Source organism: Barbus barbus, assembly GCF_936440315.1.
Source record: "Barbus barbus genome assembly, chromosome: 14".
NCBI lineage: Eukaryota > Metazoa > Chordata > Actinopteri > Cypriniformes > Cyprinidae > Barbus > Barbus barbus.
The window spans coordinates 1,216,956-1,233,760 of NC_136742.1; the positions used below are offsets into that span (position 1 = coordinate 1,216,956).

At 40.9% G+C, this 16,805-nt stretch overlaps 1 protein-coding gene across 1 annotated transcript; it reads right to left on the reverse strand.

The window, feature by feature from the left end:
• Positions 1–5,802: 5,802 nt before the first annotated feature.
• LOC306880298 (5-hydroxytryptamine receptor 1E-like) lies at positions 5,803–6,909 on the reverse strand (the record flags this gene model as incomplete). The annotated part of the gene is made up of 1 exon (XM_079433753.1): positions 5,803–6,909. One exon carries the CDS (start codon positions 6,907–6,909, stop codon positions 5,803–5,805), a length of 1,107 nt encoding a protein of 368 aa, XP_079289879.1.
• Positions 6,910–16,805: the final 9,896 nt, after the last annotated feature.

Here is a 16,805-nt window from a genome sequence, read left to right on the forward strand (position 1 = left end):
AGAAAATGTACATGAATATGATATTTAGCTAAAAGGAAAATAAGGTTTATAAAATAAGCATCACTTTTTTCACATTCATGAAAGCCAAAAATGACATTTCTATAAGTAAACTTAAAATTAGCATAACATTTGATAAAGTCAAGAATGTCACACCAAAATGATGTTGTGAGCAACTCCAGAATAAATGTAAATACGGTTCATTGTTTTCTAAACAGAAAGAACAGTTGGTATTAATATCATTCTGAAGTGTTTTAAGAGAGCACTTATCCGGGTAAATTCTATGAATCAACTTTATTTATTTATTTAGTCATTTAGCAGATGCTTTTATCCAAAGCGACTTACAAATGAGGACAACAGAAGCAATCAACAACCTGTAAGTGCTATTACAAGTCTCAGTTAGCCTAACGCAGTACAGATCATTATTATTATTAATATTAGCTTGAGAAAGCCAACTTACTGAAATGCTAATAAACTTCTTCTTCTTCTTATTCTTCTGAGACTAAATTTACAACTCTATCTCCTCCTAGAGCTTTAACTCTACAGACTCCAAACTCAGCCCAGATCTTCAGACTGATCTCGCCGGGTGTGCTATATCTTTTCTAACTGATCGGACTTATGGTTTTCATAAAACTGAAGATTAAAAATCATAGAAATCCTTAAAGGTATGTGTCAACAGCGTTTCAGTCCTTAACAATCGGTCAGTTTCAGTAAATTCCAGATGGTTAAATTCAAGTTCTGTCGAGACAACTCTCTGCGGGTTTAGCATGGTAATGTAATTGGTCTTGGCGGAATAGATCTGCTACGCTGCTGCTGCCAATACATCCACAACATACTGCTGCTGCACACTGAACATGTATGAAATAACCCCATATATAACATACATGAATCTCCCCGTAGCAGATCTACAGGTGGAGCTGGGGAAGTTGGAGGGTTTCTGCAACCGCTACATTAAGCACTAGCCAAGTATTTGAATGTTGAGCAGCAAGCTCATTTGATGATGTCATTATGCCCGATGGAGTTTGACCCATTGGACTGCGCCATCTAGAGTTTCATGAAAGAAATGCAGACAGAGAGAAGCAAATGAGGACTGAGTATGTTCAGGTAAGTTCAGTTTCAAGATGGCTGTTGTAAAACGTTCCCAAAAATTCTACATTGTACAGTAATCTCTAAATCTCTTTCCAAAACAAGGAGGAGAGGTCTGAATTTCATTGGCCAGCGGGCAACCATCCAAGTACCTGGACAACGTGGACGCATACTCTCCCTTCCTTAACCCGATTGAGGAATTGTTCTCCGCATGGAGATGGAAGGTTCATGATAGACACCCTCATGAACAAGTCCCTCTTCTCCAGGCCATGGATGACGCCTGCAATGACATCACAGCAGACCAGTGTCAGGCCTGGATTGGCCATGCCCGAAGGTTTTTTCCCAGATGTTTGGCTAATGAAAACATCCATTGTGATGTAGATGAGAACCTGTGGCCAAATCCACAACACAGAGTTGATGACAATGTAGAAGTACAGCAATCACTCCTGTCTTGTTTCTTACAGTACAAGCAAGTTGAGGAACACTGCATTTGATGTTTTACAGTACTGTCTTTTCTTTTTTTCTATTTCATAGCTAATTACTGTATTTTTGCTTTGATTCAGATAAACCTATGTTGTGATTGTACTGTAGTGTTTTGCATCAATATATTACAAACTTTGTTCAATGAGTCCACTGTGTCTGTATTATTCTCTCTACTACTGCAGTACTTTTACAGAGATGTATTTACTCTACATGTAGTACCATAATGAAACCTGTATCATCTATTCTGTTCTACTATATTTAATGATTGTACAAACAATGACACAGTGAAACTATCGGTTGCTTGTGTGTGGCTGATCTATAGTTATGTTTCAATGGTATTTCACAGTAAAAAAAAATTTGAACCAATGATTGTGCAAGATTTCTTTAAAGATGTGATGCACAATGCAATGTTTTGAACATTAGACAGCTTGTGTTACAAGTGATAACCGTTTTGTGTCTAGAGTTGTGAAAAATGACATCAAGGATCTGAAAATAGTAGCAAAGTGATTGTAAAAAACTAATCCAACTGTTGATTGAAAACAACTCAATCGCTGGGGTTTGTCCATATTTTACCCAGCGCTGGGTTGTATTTAACCCAGCATTTTTTAGGGTGTACCAGCAATTGTTTGGTTACCCAAATTCTTCAAAACATCATCTTTTATGTTCCACAAAAAAAGCAAAAAGAAAAAATCTCATTGTCAAAAGCAGTCTGTACTGTTCAAACACAGCGTAATCATTTATTAACAACAACAAAAATACTTCAGTATCTTTATTAGTATACCCTGGTCATAGGGTTATGGCATTTTAATATCGTCAAACGGATGGAAAGTTTGACACAAATTAGTTGAAACCAATTAACCTTGATGAGCACAGACATTTCTATTGCTTTTGAATTGAATGAACTTGTCTCTTTAAATGTGCTTGGAAATTTAGAGAGTTTTTTTGTAACTCTGTGACCTGTCATTGTGAGCTGTGAGCATCAAGAGCTGATAAAAAAATGTAAAAACTGTAACTTGAATGCAATGTAAGTCGCTTTGGATAAAAGCGTCTGCTAAATGCATAAATGTAAATGCAAATAAATGTGGTGTGTGTGTGTTAGAGCTCAAGCTCACTGCTCTCCACAGAGACAATGCACTCATAGTGTAGTCTCCTTGATATTTTGGGTTTGTGGAGTGTTGTCTGTGGGTCCTCCTGACACCCCAGCGATCTGATCCTCACAGACTATAATAAACCCCTTCTATGAGCTAATTAAATCTGCCAATTAGACAGATACAGTCAGAAGTGCTGTTGTGAGTGTAACTTGACCTCCAACACACAAACCACACGCTGGTGCTCTCTGAATTTACACTCCACACGCTCAGAAAAAAGGTACAAAAGCTGTCACTGAAGCTGTATCTTTTCGAAATGTGCAAATATATCAATAGCGTCTGACTGGAGACTTGCACTTGCACTCTCAGTACTTGCGCTTCCCAGAGTGACGTCACTTGCAGTCTTTTTTATTTTTTATTTTGCTCTATTTATTTATTATCTTTTGTTTGAATCTCTCAACATTTTACAACAGTAGCCAGGTGGTGAAGAAAAGAAAAAAGAAACTAAATTACACAAAAATTACACAAAATGCATTATTTAGAACCGTTATATCATTGGCAGAATGTAAAGTATTATAATACAAGCATTTCAGTCAAATATAATTGATGAAGACAAGAAAAAAGAAACTAAATTACAATGTCACTTGCAATTGCCGCTTGCACGTTCCGCTACCTGTGACATCACTTGCATTCGACACGCATCGTGTGTGTTGCCAATGGAGACGAGACGCTGTGGTGCTTAAACGATTAAAACTAATTTAGTACAATAACGAACAGGGTCCTGCAAGTCATCTGTAGAAGAAAAAGACAAGACGTGCAAAGTGCAAAGTTTCTTGTTAAGTGTTTTCCTCCCACAGAAATCCATAAACACTTAATATGGCTTAATGTATTAAGATAGTGCTATTAAAAGATAAAATTCAATATACAGTTTATTAATATAATGAATATGTATATAGTATTTTCCTCCCATACTGCAAAACGTGGGATAATGTGGCATAATGGACTAAGATGATAAAGAGCCAACTCAATATGCTCCTCATCTTTATTAAAATATACATAACTAATATACAGGCCGGTGAACCCCGAATAAACGCAACATGCAAAGTTTCACGTTAAGCATTTTTCCAGATAGAATAAACGGTCTACAGCTCTTTTATATCATTGTCTTTGTCCATTCAGCAATATTATGTTTTAATTAAAATGATTTTCTATGGGAGGAAAACGTTTAACGTGCAATTTAATGCATTTCATCCTTTTAATATCACTTAATGCATTTCATAATGCACGTTCATATCTGCTGGTCTGTATCGTTGTGTTAACAAGACTTATAGGCTGATGAATTGTCTTTATCATCTTAGTCAAAGACTACAGAATACCCTTCAGTCCCTTACTATTATTATATTATTATTAAATTTAGTCCATTATGCCACATATTGAGCATTTTGCTGTATGGGAGGACAAGTGAAAGTTTGCGTATTGTGTTCATGGCCGTCTGCTTGCCTTGTAGTACATTTAATAATAACTATACAACAAATTTTATATTTTAATTGCACTTAATGTATCTTAATACATTAAGCCATATTAAGTGTTTATGGTTTTCTGCGGGAGGAAAACACTTAACAAGAAACTTTGCACTTTGCACGTCTTGTCTTTTTCTTCTACAGATGACTTGCAGGACCCTGTTCGTTATTGTACTAAATTAGTTTTAATCGTTTAAGCACCACAGCGTCTCGTCTCCATTGGCAACACACACGATGCGTGTCGAATGCAAGTGATGTCACAGGTAGCAGAACGTGCAAGCGGCAATTGCAAGTGACATTGTAATTTAGTTTCTTTTTTCTTGTCTTCATCAATTATATTTGACTGAAATGCTTGTATTATAATACTTTACATTCTGCCAATGATATAACGGTTCTAAATAATGCATTTTGTGAGGGTTTGTGTGATTTTGTTATGCAGACCCAACAACTCTGCATATAATCCAAATATTGAAACTTAAAGTTCATTAATTTAAAAAAATGAAGGTAATCAGTTGTCTTAATGGTTTTGAGTTGTGTTAATGTACTGGGGTTTACTAGTATTAGTATTTGTATAGTCTTTCTTTTCGTGAAAAGCATATTTAAATGTAGATGACTACACTGATTTTGAGCAATCAGATGCTCCCCAGCATGAGAATGTCTCCACCCCTCTATGAACATGACCTGAAGCCTATTGGTTACATAAAAAAGCACAAGATGAGCCCTTAGGATGTGTCCCTCCCAAACCTCTTGTTTGAACAGTACATACACCTGTCAAGCCATTTCACATCATTGCTCAGTAATCAGATGATAATGTGCTGTAGAAAAGCAGGCAGTGGATTTTCATTGGATTTTATTAAAACAAGGTAATCAGCTCTTCCCGCATCATGTGTTTTCCATACTGCTGTTAAACTTTAAGATAAGATACGAATCCAGCTCCAATGGAGTTCCAGAATGTCCTGAACGGATGCGTGTCTATAGCCCCTTTTCACACAGTAAAAACAGTAAATTACCGTAAAATTACCGGAATGACTTTACTGGTAAATTAAAAAATGTGCTGTTCACACAGGCAATGGCGTTCTGTATTTTTTCCGGTAAAGCACCATTCAAACAAATTACCGGTAAATTCTGTGACATCATTAACCGGAAATGACCTCTAAACGGCTGGCCTCCCGGTGTTGTGTTTTTAAATAGATTGAGGGCTAGCACGGTCAGTGTTTTTGTTGATGTTTTCATTTTTGTGTCAAACATTCACATTCATGCAGCTGCTTTTGGCCCAGAGACCTCGTATTAGATGACTTCAAACCGAACTAAGCAGTGCGGCGTAAATCAGTCATCTGCGTCAGAATGTTGTGATTGGCCTAGAGCCACTGAAGTTTGAATTTCTTTGGCTCTGGATTGGCCCAGAGTAGACCTCTTACGTCAGTGTGTTCTGAACTCATTCATGCTCATACTGGTCATCTTCATTCTGCATCCACACAGAATCATTCCAGCAATTTACTGGTAATGTTACAACTTCTCAAACCGGTAAACTCCCACGAATTTACCGGTATTTTTTAAAAGGGCCTGTTCACACATGATCTCTTTATGGCAATTTACAGGTAATTTTCCAGTAAAGTTTGTATGTGTGCTTATGTGTGCTCCTTCCGCCTGAACAGTCTCTTGAAAGCCTGCTTGAAGTCCTCGTTGAAGCTGGTGTACAGTAGTGGGTTAATGAGCGAGTTGATATATCCCAGCCAGGTGAGTGCATCAGACACCTGAGGCGATGGGTTGGGCACATTTAATCCCACCAGCAGCTCTTTCAGGAAGAACGGGAGCCAGCACAGGATAAAGGCTCCCAGGATGAGCCCCAGAATCCGAGCTGCCTTCCTCTCCCGAGACGTGCAGATCTGGTTCCTCTCGTCCAGATCCAGCGGCTCTGGTGGCACACGGACGGCGGCGTGGTTGCGGTCAAACTCCGTGGTGTGGTCAGAGGTGGAGACGTCCGAGATGCAGAAGGCGTGTGTGACGCGACAGTATTTCAGCGAGTTGGTGCTGTTGGTGCTGCGGCTGCTGAGGTGGCGCGAGGAGCCACGCTTCTGGTACAGCGTCTTGGCGGCGCTGTAAATCCGGGAGTACAGGATGAGGATGAGAGTCATGGGGATGTAGAAAGCACCGAACGTGGAGTAGATGGTGTAGCCCACGTGATCGTGTTCGATGATGCACTGCTGCGGGCCCGTGCCGTCCCCTCGCTGCCTCCAGAAGAGAGGCGGAATAGAGATGAAGATGGAGATGAGCCAGACGGTGGCCACCATGACACCGGCACGCCGGGCCGTCCTCTTGCGGGCGTACGCGATGGCTTTAGTGATGGCCCAGTAGCGGTCAAGCGCGATCACGCACAGGTGCAGGATGGAGCAAGTGCAGCAGGTCATGTCGATGCTCAGCCACGCCTCGCACACGAACGGCCCCAGCAGCCAGGTCTCGGTGGTGATGTAGAGGATGCTGATGGGCATCACCAGCACAGCCACCAGTAAATCAGTGACGGCTAGAGAGCAGATGAGGTAGTTTGCAGGGAGGTGGAGCTTCTTGGTGGTGCAGATGGCTGCGATGACAGCGCCGTTCACCACGGCCGTCAGCAGTGTCAGCAGCGACAGCAGAACCACCACGCCCGTCAGCAGCTCCACGCCGAAGGTCGACCCCGGGGTGGCGGTGGTGTTGGTGGCGTTGGCTGGAGCGCCCAGGTAACGCTCCATCTCCATCCCGCAGTCTCTCCCTCAGTCTGGAGGATCCCTCTGCCCAGGACTAAAGCCCCAGAGACTTGCGTGCTGGATCAGTGACGGCCTGTCAGACACACAGTTAACATGGTGTTTATGTCAAATTAGTTACTTAAAAGGATTACTTATGACTAGGGTTACTACAGAAAGGTGGAAAATGTCCAATAAATTTTGGAAACATTCCAGAAATTTTGGAAACTTTCCAGGGTTTTTTGGAATTCTCCAGGAGTTTTTGGAAAGTTTCCGGAAATTCCCAACCTTTTGCAATCCTACAAATGTCTTAAAATTTCCAGAGCATGCAGACACAATCTAAATTCACAGCTGGCAAATTGGGCTTGACTGTCTGTGCAGTAGAAATGTGAAAACATTTTGAAATTGGTGCTACTTGACTAGAGAAAACAGAAAAAGGCCTTGACGTTCGCTTTTGCCAAAAGTTTTAACACACTTTAATGCACTTTAGAATTTTAGTGCCGCCCCTCTGTCTATCCCTCTGTCTGTCCCTCTGTCTGTAGTTCAATCTGTAGTTTAAACAAAAGCCCTGAAGCTGTCAAAAGCCAGTAGACTGGCAGATTTTTGCTGACAAATAATCACGTATACCTGTGTCTAGGTGCAGGTAAGATGGAAAAAGAGTACACATTGTTTGTTTGCTTATACTTCTGAGACTGTAACAGTTTAAAGTTAGTTGAAAATCTCTGGCAATAGCAATGTGAAGTTTATTTCTAACGCACAATTAAAAACAATTAAAATTTGACCAAAGTGCTTCACAGTAATAGAAATACAGAAACAACAATATTCAAAACAAAGCAAAACACAGTAAGGGAGATTGAATACATTTTTATGATACATTAAAAACCAAGGAAAACAAATTAGTTTTAGCAAAGATTTAAAATCAGAAAGTGTTTGAGCAGTTTTAACACGCAGTGGAAGACTGCTCCACAGTTTAGGGCCGATAACAGAAAAAGCTCGATCCTCTTGCCATTTTAGTCTAGTCCTAGCAACATTTTTGAAAAAGAGACAGGGCTTGACTTTTGTCAAGAGCCTTAGGTGGTAAAAACGTTTTTTATAAAAGAAAGACAACAGTTCCGTATTAAGATTTTGGCTATAATACCATCAGGGGGGCAAAACACAACAATCTCTGTTTTGGATTCATTTAAGTTAAGAACGTTTAGTGACATCCAAAGTTTTAAATCAGTTAAGCAAGCCAAAACAGACTGTAAGGCATTTGAATCATTCAATTTCAATGGTGGATATAGAGGTTAATCTGCAAATCAATGAAATGAAACACCATGTTTACCTAAAAATGGTGGAAGCATACATAGAGAAAATAATAAAGGGCCAGGACAGATCCCTGTGGGACACCAAAAATGAGGGGAGCAGCAGCAAGACAGACTGAGAAACTTATTTTTCACAGAAAAGAGCTAAACCATTTTAGGGCATTTCCTTTAATCCCTCCACAATACTCAAAACAGGAGATGAGAATATATTGCTGTTAAACGCTACATTCAAGAATAGCATGAGTCTACAGTTAACTTGTGCTTTAAGTCACACTTAAAACTGAACCTTGCTACATTAGGTAATACAATATCATCATGTTCCACAAACCACAAACAAACAACACCATTTCCATTGTTCTAGCACTTCTAATGCAACAAATTCTGTCTGTCAGATGTTTTGATTGTGAAGTGCCTAACCTAACCCTAACCGTGTTTTATTCAAGGCATTTATCTCTACATATGCTGATCAGTTATTAAGATCTTAATAATTACTCTGTTTTATTAATTAATGTGTGCTAGCCTGTGTCTGGGTTTTATGAAGCAGCTGTTTTCATATAAAAATTATCTAATGCCATATCAGAATTCATTTACAGAAACAAAGCTCAATAGCAATATGTTCATAGAAATAATATTGACTAATATTAATAAAATGTTTGATATTGAGAATAAAGTAAATAGTACTTCACAACAGATGGTAATTATAGCACTTTACAAGTACAATAATTCAGGGATGTAACTATATTTGTTTTTAACCATTTTTGTTTAACCAGAAAAACAAAAACATTGTTGCACATATTCATTATTATTTGCATATTCATTATTGTCGAGGCGTTCCAGCTCTGATCTGAATGATGTCTGTGGTGGTTGTGGCCTGTGATGAAGTGATTTTGTGGGAGAGATATTGACGATGGCGTCTGAGTAGTGTTCTGTTTTAAAGACAAATGAGTTTATGCCTCTGCTTGGATATGCTTTTCTATGGAGCTTATAATATGACAAAACTATTTGAATTTGAATTGTGTCAATTTGAATTATTGACAGGTGTCATTTAACAAAACTGAATATAATGTAGCATTTAACATAGTTCTTAATTTGAATTTTTTTTTTAACTTGAATAATGAACTTGAATTTTTTTATGACAGTTTTTTAATAGACATGTATTTTCAAACAGCGGATTTTTTGTTCTGAATTCTTTGACTGCAAATATCCAGTTTTAAAAAATACAGCTTCAAGTTTTCAAGATGAAGAAGAAATTTGGAACATTAAATTCAATATTTAAAATTCAAAGCGCAGAAATTCAGATTGTAAAGAAAGTAGGTCAGAGGTCATCCACAGGGAAGAGTAGATAATCTCAGAAAAGTCGAACGAAGCATTTACTGCGACCGGGAGGGGATATGTTCGGTTCACTTAGGCTAGTTTTGTCCTGGCCATATTAACTCGTGGGAGTGTGATAATATGTATGGCCACAAGATTATTTTGTCGATGTAATCCTGGAATCGTCGCGCAGATAGCAAGCACACTCGGGCCGATTCTGGCTGAAATGCAGCACTGTCGGCTCAGTCTCGGCATCGGTGAGAAGATAATGGACCAGAGCCGCGCCGACTCTACAAAACACTTCTGGCTGACAGACAGCTTTTTCTATCTGGGCCGATCTTGGCTGAAAGCTGTTGTTCGTGCAGCAGGTCCACACTCAGTGTTATTGTGTGTCTCTATCTCTGGCCCGGGTTAGTTTAGTGTCTCTATCTCTGGCCCGGGTTAGTTTAGTGTCTCTATCTCTGGCCCGGGTTAGTTTAGTGTCTCTATCTCTGGCCCGGGTTAGTTTAGTGTCTCTATCTCTGGCCCGGGTTAGTTTAGTGTCTCTATCTCTGGCCCGGGTTAGTTTAGTGTCTCTATCTCTGGCCCGAGTTAGTTTATTGTCTCTATCTCTGGCCCGGGTTAGTTTAGTGTCTCTATCTCTAGCCCGGGTTATCTCTTTAACCTTCCATACACATGACACACTATCACATTTCTATCATTCAAATCCCTTAAAGTATTTTTATGCTGCACCAAATAGTTTAAGCAGCAACACTTCCCATAATATCTAAAGTACTTGTTAATTTGTAAGAAGAATGAGATCAATGCTTATATTAGTCGCTTATTTACTGTCTCACCCTTATCCCTAGGTTACAGTAATCAGTTGATCCAGCCGGTATCCAGACCAGATGGTGGACCTGCTCCTGGGAATGACCACAACACATCCCTGAATATCAGCGGAGACCATGCCAACTAGATAACAGATCCCTGTGAAGACCTCATTGATGGCCTCAGCACAGATCCTCAGCAAAGACTACCAGACAAGCCCTCTACACAGACCCTTTTTACCAGCTTCATACACTAGCATGATGTTTCTTCAAGCAGAAGAAGTTGGATGAAATATTCTGAATGATATCAATCCACAATCTGACTTGTGATGCAGCCTGGAATAATCACACCATGTTCATTCGTTTGGTCAGAGGAGAACTGGTTTCCTGACTGAGCCTGGTCTTGTTTGGGTTCCTTGTCACTGATGCCTTTTGTCTTGCTTAGTTGAAGACACTTAATATTCAGCAATATTATTCACTTGACTGCACTGACGCCATTTGATAAGAACTGAACTGAATTATGACACAATGTTTTATATATATGTAATGTGTGCAGTGTCGTGATTGAAGCTCGTTCGATAAGTTTGCTTCAACGGAAGATTATCAGGGCTTGAGTCGAATATATGGCGACAGCCCTAAGAGAGAGTGATCTCATTGTGAAGTCTCTTAAGGGATTTGTTACACCTCAAGTGAAAGGGTTTTTTTTTCCAACTGCTGTGTTGAAAGTGTTGATGTGAATTCAAAAGACAACACAAAAGACTAAATTATTTTATTTTCTTTCATTTAATCCTTTACTCAAACAGAAGAAACAACCATAAAAAAAAAACTAAAATAATAAACTCTGTTTAATTCCATTTTGCACTTATTTGCAGTATACCGTTTTGTTGAGAGCTGCTAGGGAGTGGGGGAGTCTCACTTACTTTATTAGATCTGGGGAGGGAGGAGCATATTACACTGTGTTCTCGCATGTTCAATTTCACTTCAGGACGACACCGTGAACAATTACCATACCTGAAGCCTACCCTTGTCAATCAGTCGTGTTATAACACAATAAAGTAAGAAACCACATACACACATTAGTGTGTAACGAGACTAAAACGTTTGGGGAGCGGGGACCAAGATCCTTTCGTTGTCCAAACTTCCAGGGCAGCCGTAATCTATTTCCCCTACACGACGGGCTAAATACCCCCGTTACAAAAGTGGCGTCACGAACATGATCGAATTAGGCACATTTAAGTAGTCACACGTCTCCAGGCCCACAAGTAGTTTTTGTCAAGCAAGAAGATGTCTGAGCTCGAGGAATTAAGAAGAGAGATGGCAGAGATGCAGAGGAGGTTTGCTGAGCAGGCAGGGATGCTTGATCAAGCCAGGGCAGAGCAGAGAGAGGCCCTATCCTTAGCAAAGGTGGTAATTGAGAGTCAGGCCTCTGCACACACGACCCCAGCTGCCATTTATATCCCTCGAGACAGGAAGCTCCCTGATTTCACTGGTTGCATGGCAAAACCAGGAGAGCTGAGTGTTGAAGAATGGGTAGCATCGATGAAGTCTGCATTTCAAGTCATGAGGGTGCTCACTGAGGATAGGGTAGAGCTGGTGAAACAGCACCTAAAAGATGAGGCCAAAGCCACAGTGAAGTTCATGATGGACGGAAAAGAGGAGCCTGTTGACCACATCTTCACTGTTCTCCTTGACACCTATGGAGATAAAGTGCCCATTGGAACAAGGCTGAAAGATTTTTATGACCGTGCTCAGATGCGGGAGAAACAATACGCTCATATGCATATGACCTTCGGGAAAGATTTAATCGTGTTCAGCGCCGAGAGCCAGCTAGAGTGGCAGATGCTGAAAAGGTTCTGAAAGAGCAACTGGTGCTAGGCCTAAAAGATGACTTCTTGCGTCGTGAGATGAAGCGCCGAATTAAGGCTGAGCCAGCATTGAGTTTTGTGGAGTTGATGCAAGCGGCAATTACCTGGTCAGAAGAGGAGGAAGCACAGCCTTCTAGTAATGTCAGGTCCAGTACCCGTTTCAAAGGGGTGGTGAATGCTACTGCAGCACCGGATGCTCCCTCCACTCTGTCTTTAGATAAATTGCATGAGGCGATCCAGAAAATAGCTGCCCGCCAAGAGGAATTATATCAAGTCGTTCATGCAAAACAGAGGAATAGATCACCGCAAGAGCCGTCCAAAGAGACAACCATTAAAAGACAGTGAAGGCCGTTATATTTGTTATTGGTGAACCTGGACACACCAGTCGTTATTGTCCACAAGGTGGCAAGTCTGGGAGGGGACCAGCTTTCCCACAATGTACAGTGGAGTCAACTGAAGGTGCAGAGAAAGACTCAGGAGGTGCAGTGCAGAAAAACCCAGGGCCCTCGTTGATTAGATGTCACACGGCAGAATGGTTGGCTGATGAGACTGCTGAAAAACTGAAGGATAGCGCTTTTGGGGATTGTCTCACAGTTGAGGTGAAGATAGCAGGTGTCAAGACCAAGTGCCTCTTAGATACAGGGTCAGAGGTGTCCACCATCTCTGAGTCACACGTCAGACAGCACTTTGGGGAACAAAAGCTGAAGTTGTCCTCTGCATGCTGGGTCAAACTGACAGCGGCCAATGGACTAGACATTCCTGTCTTAGGTTGCTTACAGGCCGATGTAGAATGTCTGGGAAAAGTGCTTCCTGGGAAGTGTATATTCGTTCTGACGGACACAAGCCCTGACGTAAAGGAAATGAAAGGAGTGTCTGGGATCATCGGTATGAATATACTCAATGAAGTTCAGTCTCTGTTCATCTCAGCGGAGGGGATGGAAAAGGTAGACAAGTATAGTCAGCGAGATGAAGCTCAAGTCCGGAGGGTGCTTGCTAGAGTTGAGAAGGAAACAGGACATCTAGGGCCTGACGGAAGAATTGGGTATGTTAAGATTGCCGGAAGACAAGCTGTCACTATTCCTCCCCGCTGTGAGAAGGTACTTGAAGGCCACTGTGGAGAGTCACCTAGGGTGAAGCGTAATGTGCTAGTTGAACCTGCAGCCGGAGCGAGTCTGCCGAAAGGACTTTTAGTGGCTCACGTTCTTGCTAAAACAGACTGTGGAAAGGTCCCTGTGCGTATGGTGAACTTGAGTGAAAAGGCCGTTAGAATTGCACCCCGATCTAGAGTGGCTTCTGTTTTTAGGCCAAAAGAGGGGGTCGCAAAGGATGTTCTTGAATTTGAGGAAGATGGCGGTGTGCTTCACATCAAGGAATTAATGGCAGACAAGATTCAGGAAGACAATAACTTACACATACAGCCACCAGTTCTAGCTGAGGTAAACTGTGAAGGCCTCACGCCAGCACAATGTGAAAGGATCGTCAAGTTGTTATCAGAACACAGGGATGTCTTCTCCAGAGATGATCAGGATTATGGTTACACCACGGCAGTGGTGCATGATATCCCTACTGGTGAAGTACCGCCGATAAAGCAGCGTCATCGTAGAGTGCCACCGCAGATATTTCAAGAGGTCAAAAAGCATGTCCAAAACCTGGTATCACAGGGAATCCTCAAAGAGAGCAGTAGCCCCTGGGCTGAAGACTGAAGACAGCTGTGGAGGTTGCCAATGCAGCATCTCAAGAGGATTCCAGAAAGAGAAAGAGGATTTATGACCGCAAGTCATTTGGAGCTCTTGTGAGGCCTGGAGATCGGGTGCTACTACGCAATCACAAAAACAGGGGTAGAAATAAAATTCAGGATAAATGGGAAGACACACCATACATAGTGTTAAAGCAAAACCACGCAGACATACCTGTGTTTACGATCAAACCAGAAAAGGGGGGTCCTACAAAGGCACTGTTCATTCTCCTTAACCACAACACCGCGCACATGCTGGCACAGTGTGAGAAACAAAACAGAAACAGACACAGACATGTCTGACATTGTCTGCTTTCCCAAACTCCGCCACACTCCAATTATCATGCACAAACAAGGGTGGGTCAAGGGGAGTTACAGGATGTGGAACAAGGTGACAATGGTGAGAATCAGAATGTAATAGCTGAATCAGAGTTGAGGGTACAAGATGACTCAGATGATGCTGATGTCTCAGACGCTGAAAGCTCGTTCGATAAGTTTGCTTCAACGGAAGATTATCGGGGCTTGAGTCGAATAAATGGCGACAGCCCTAATGGAGAGTGTGGAAGGTGACCCATGTTTCATAATGAAGGAGAGTTTTTCCAGTTTTGTTCTCGTGATATGGGTTGGCTGCTAGAATGACGCAGTAACAAATCGTGAGGGCCACAGAAGCTATGAGTACGTTTAAAGTGCAAATCCCCTGATTTTTGTTATCAAGAGACTTGTCACATGTCTTTTTGCTGTATTTTGCACCTCTTGTGTTTTGATTGAAAAGTATCGCCAAGAGTTAACAGTGCAACGGGACTGTTCACGTGTAATTGAGCTTACTGCACGTGTCAGAGCATGTGAGACCAAGGTCGCTGTATAATGCAGTTCATGCAGAGACGTAACTTTTCCGCTGATTTAAGTTGGAAGATTGTGTTTTCTTCCCTGCCATCCAAGTGACATCTCGGTTTTGATTCATCTTCAGTTTGTTTTTCTTTGGACGGTTTGTCTAGGACATTTTTAATTTTTTTTGCAAAGTTGAGTGAGTTTTGAACTTACCCACTTAAACTACCTGATCTCCAGTTTATTTCAATGCACCCTACGTCCAGACAATACACTTTAATTCATCGTTCTACAAACTGGTATTTTCCAAATTTTTTTGTGACTGAACTAATGGACGTGGTAATCCAAGTGGACTGAAGAACTTGAGTAACTGTGAGTAAACATTTGAAGGGACGTTTCATATAAGTGCTCATTCTGAGGTGAGATTTAATTGTGTTTGTTTTCGTTTTTTTGTTTGTTGTTTTCAAATGTGATTGTTTGAAGATGATAATTTGAAAAGGTGAAAATTTGTAGGTTTACAAATTGACAAAAGTGTAAGTGATCTCATTGTGAAGTCTCTTAAGGGATTTGTTACACCTCAAGTGAAAGGGTTTTTTTTTCCAACTGCTGTGTTGAAAGTGTTGATGTGAATTCAAAAGACAACACAAAAGACTAAATTATTTTATTTTCTTTCATTTAATCCTTTACTCAAACAGAAGAAACATAATAATAAACTCTGTTTAATTCCATTTTGCACTTATTTGCAGTATACCGTTTTGTTGAGAGCTGCTAGGGAGTGGGGGAGTCTCACTTACTTTATTAGATCTGGGGAGGGAGGAGCATATTACACTGTGTTCTCGCATGTTCAATTTCACTTCAGGACGACACCGTGAACAATTACCATATTTATACTGTAGTGCATTTGTTCATTGTTAATATATATTTATATTAAAGTATTTGGTCATTTTAAAATAAAATACTTTTTAATGTTTTTAAATGGTTGTTGTGTTTCACTGATGAATTACATTTAGCAGGTTCTGGGCCAGATTTGGACCGGGGACCAAGCCGAGTCTCAGCCAGATCTGGCTTAAAGTGTCTGTGCCAGACCTGGGCCACATAAAATAATAGAAGTCACTCTACAGTATGTGGGCTAGATCTGGGCCACATCAATAAATAAGACTCATTTTACAGGGTGTGGGCCGCATCTGGGCCAGAGGAAATTGTTTGAGTCAGTTTTTAGTGTGTGGGCCAGTTTTGGGCCGGGGACCCAGCCAGAATTGGGCCAGAAGTGACGCAAGGTTGTGGCCCAAGATGTGGGCCAGACAAATTTTGCTATCTGGGTGCTGTTTTCTCTAGTAGTGGAAGTGTTTTGTGCGGTCTCAGGGCAGACATTGCCATAGTTACATAACGTAACATAATGGAAATTTATTATAGGAGTTATTTGCTATTTCTTATTTCATGGGACTAGCTTATAGCGTAGTTTTCATGTCAGACATAGTTAATGATGACATTTTATATGTAATTGTATTTTTACCTGGCAATCCAACTCCCAAATTTTTTTTATATCTCTGTAAAACATTTTTGATGGATCATCCAATGTGAATTCTATTACATTTTAAATTATCTTCATGTGTTCAACACTACCTACATGAGCTCAGTAAAATGTTCTATTAGTCATTAATAATCTGCCTGGTTAAAGCCGACAAAAATAATTTTTTTAAATCTCTGGCGGCGCCTGCCGTGAAGAGCCGTGGAAGCGGCAGGATTTTGGGAGCACGAGCACCGCTTGCGCACCTCCGGCGAAACCGCCTGCTTTCTTGCTATTCACAATTTGAATAAAAGTTTTAATAAATGAGTTTTGTCTACCTCATGTAAGAGATTTAATGTGGTTTGGGTCGGATAACGGGTTGGGTGTTCTGTCAATTACTGCGGGTGCGGGTCTCAAACAGGTCCCGTGCAGGACTCTGCCTCCAGATGTTATGTTGAGGGAACCACTTATTTGTCTCATGGCCACGAGTTTAATGCATAAACAAACCTGCGTGACCATAGCAACCAGAGATTATATTAATTATTACAAATTGTAACA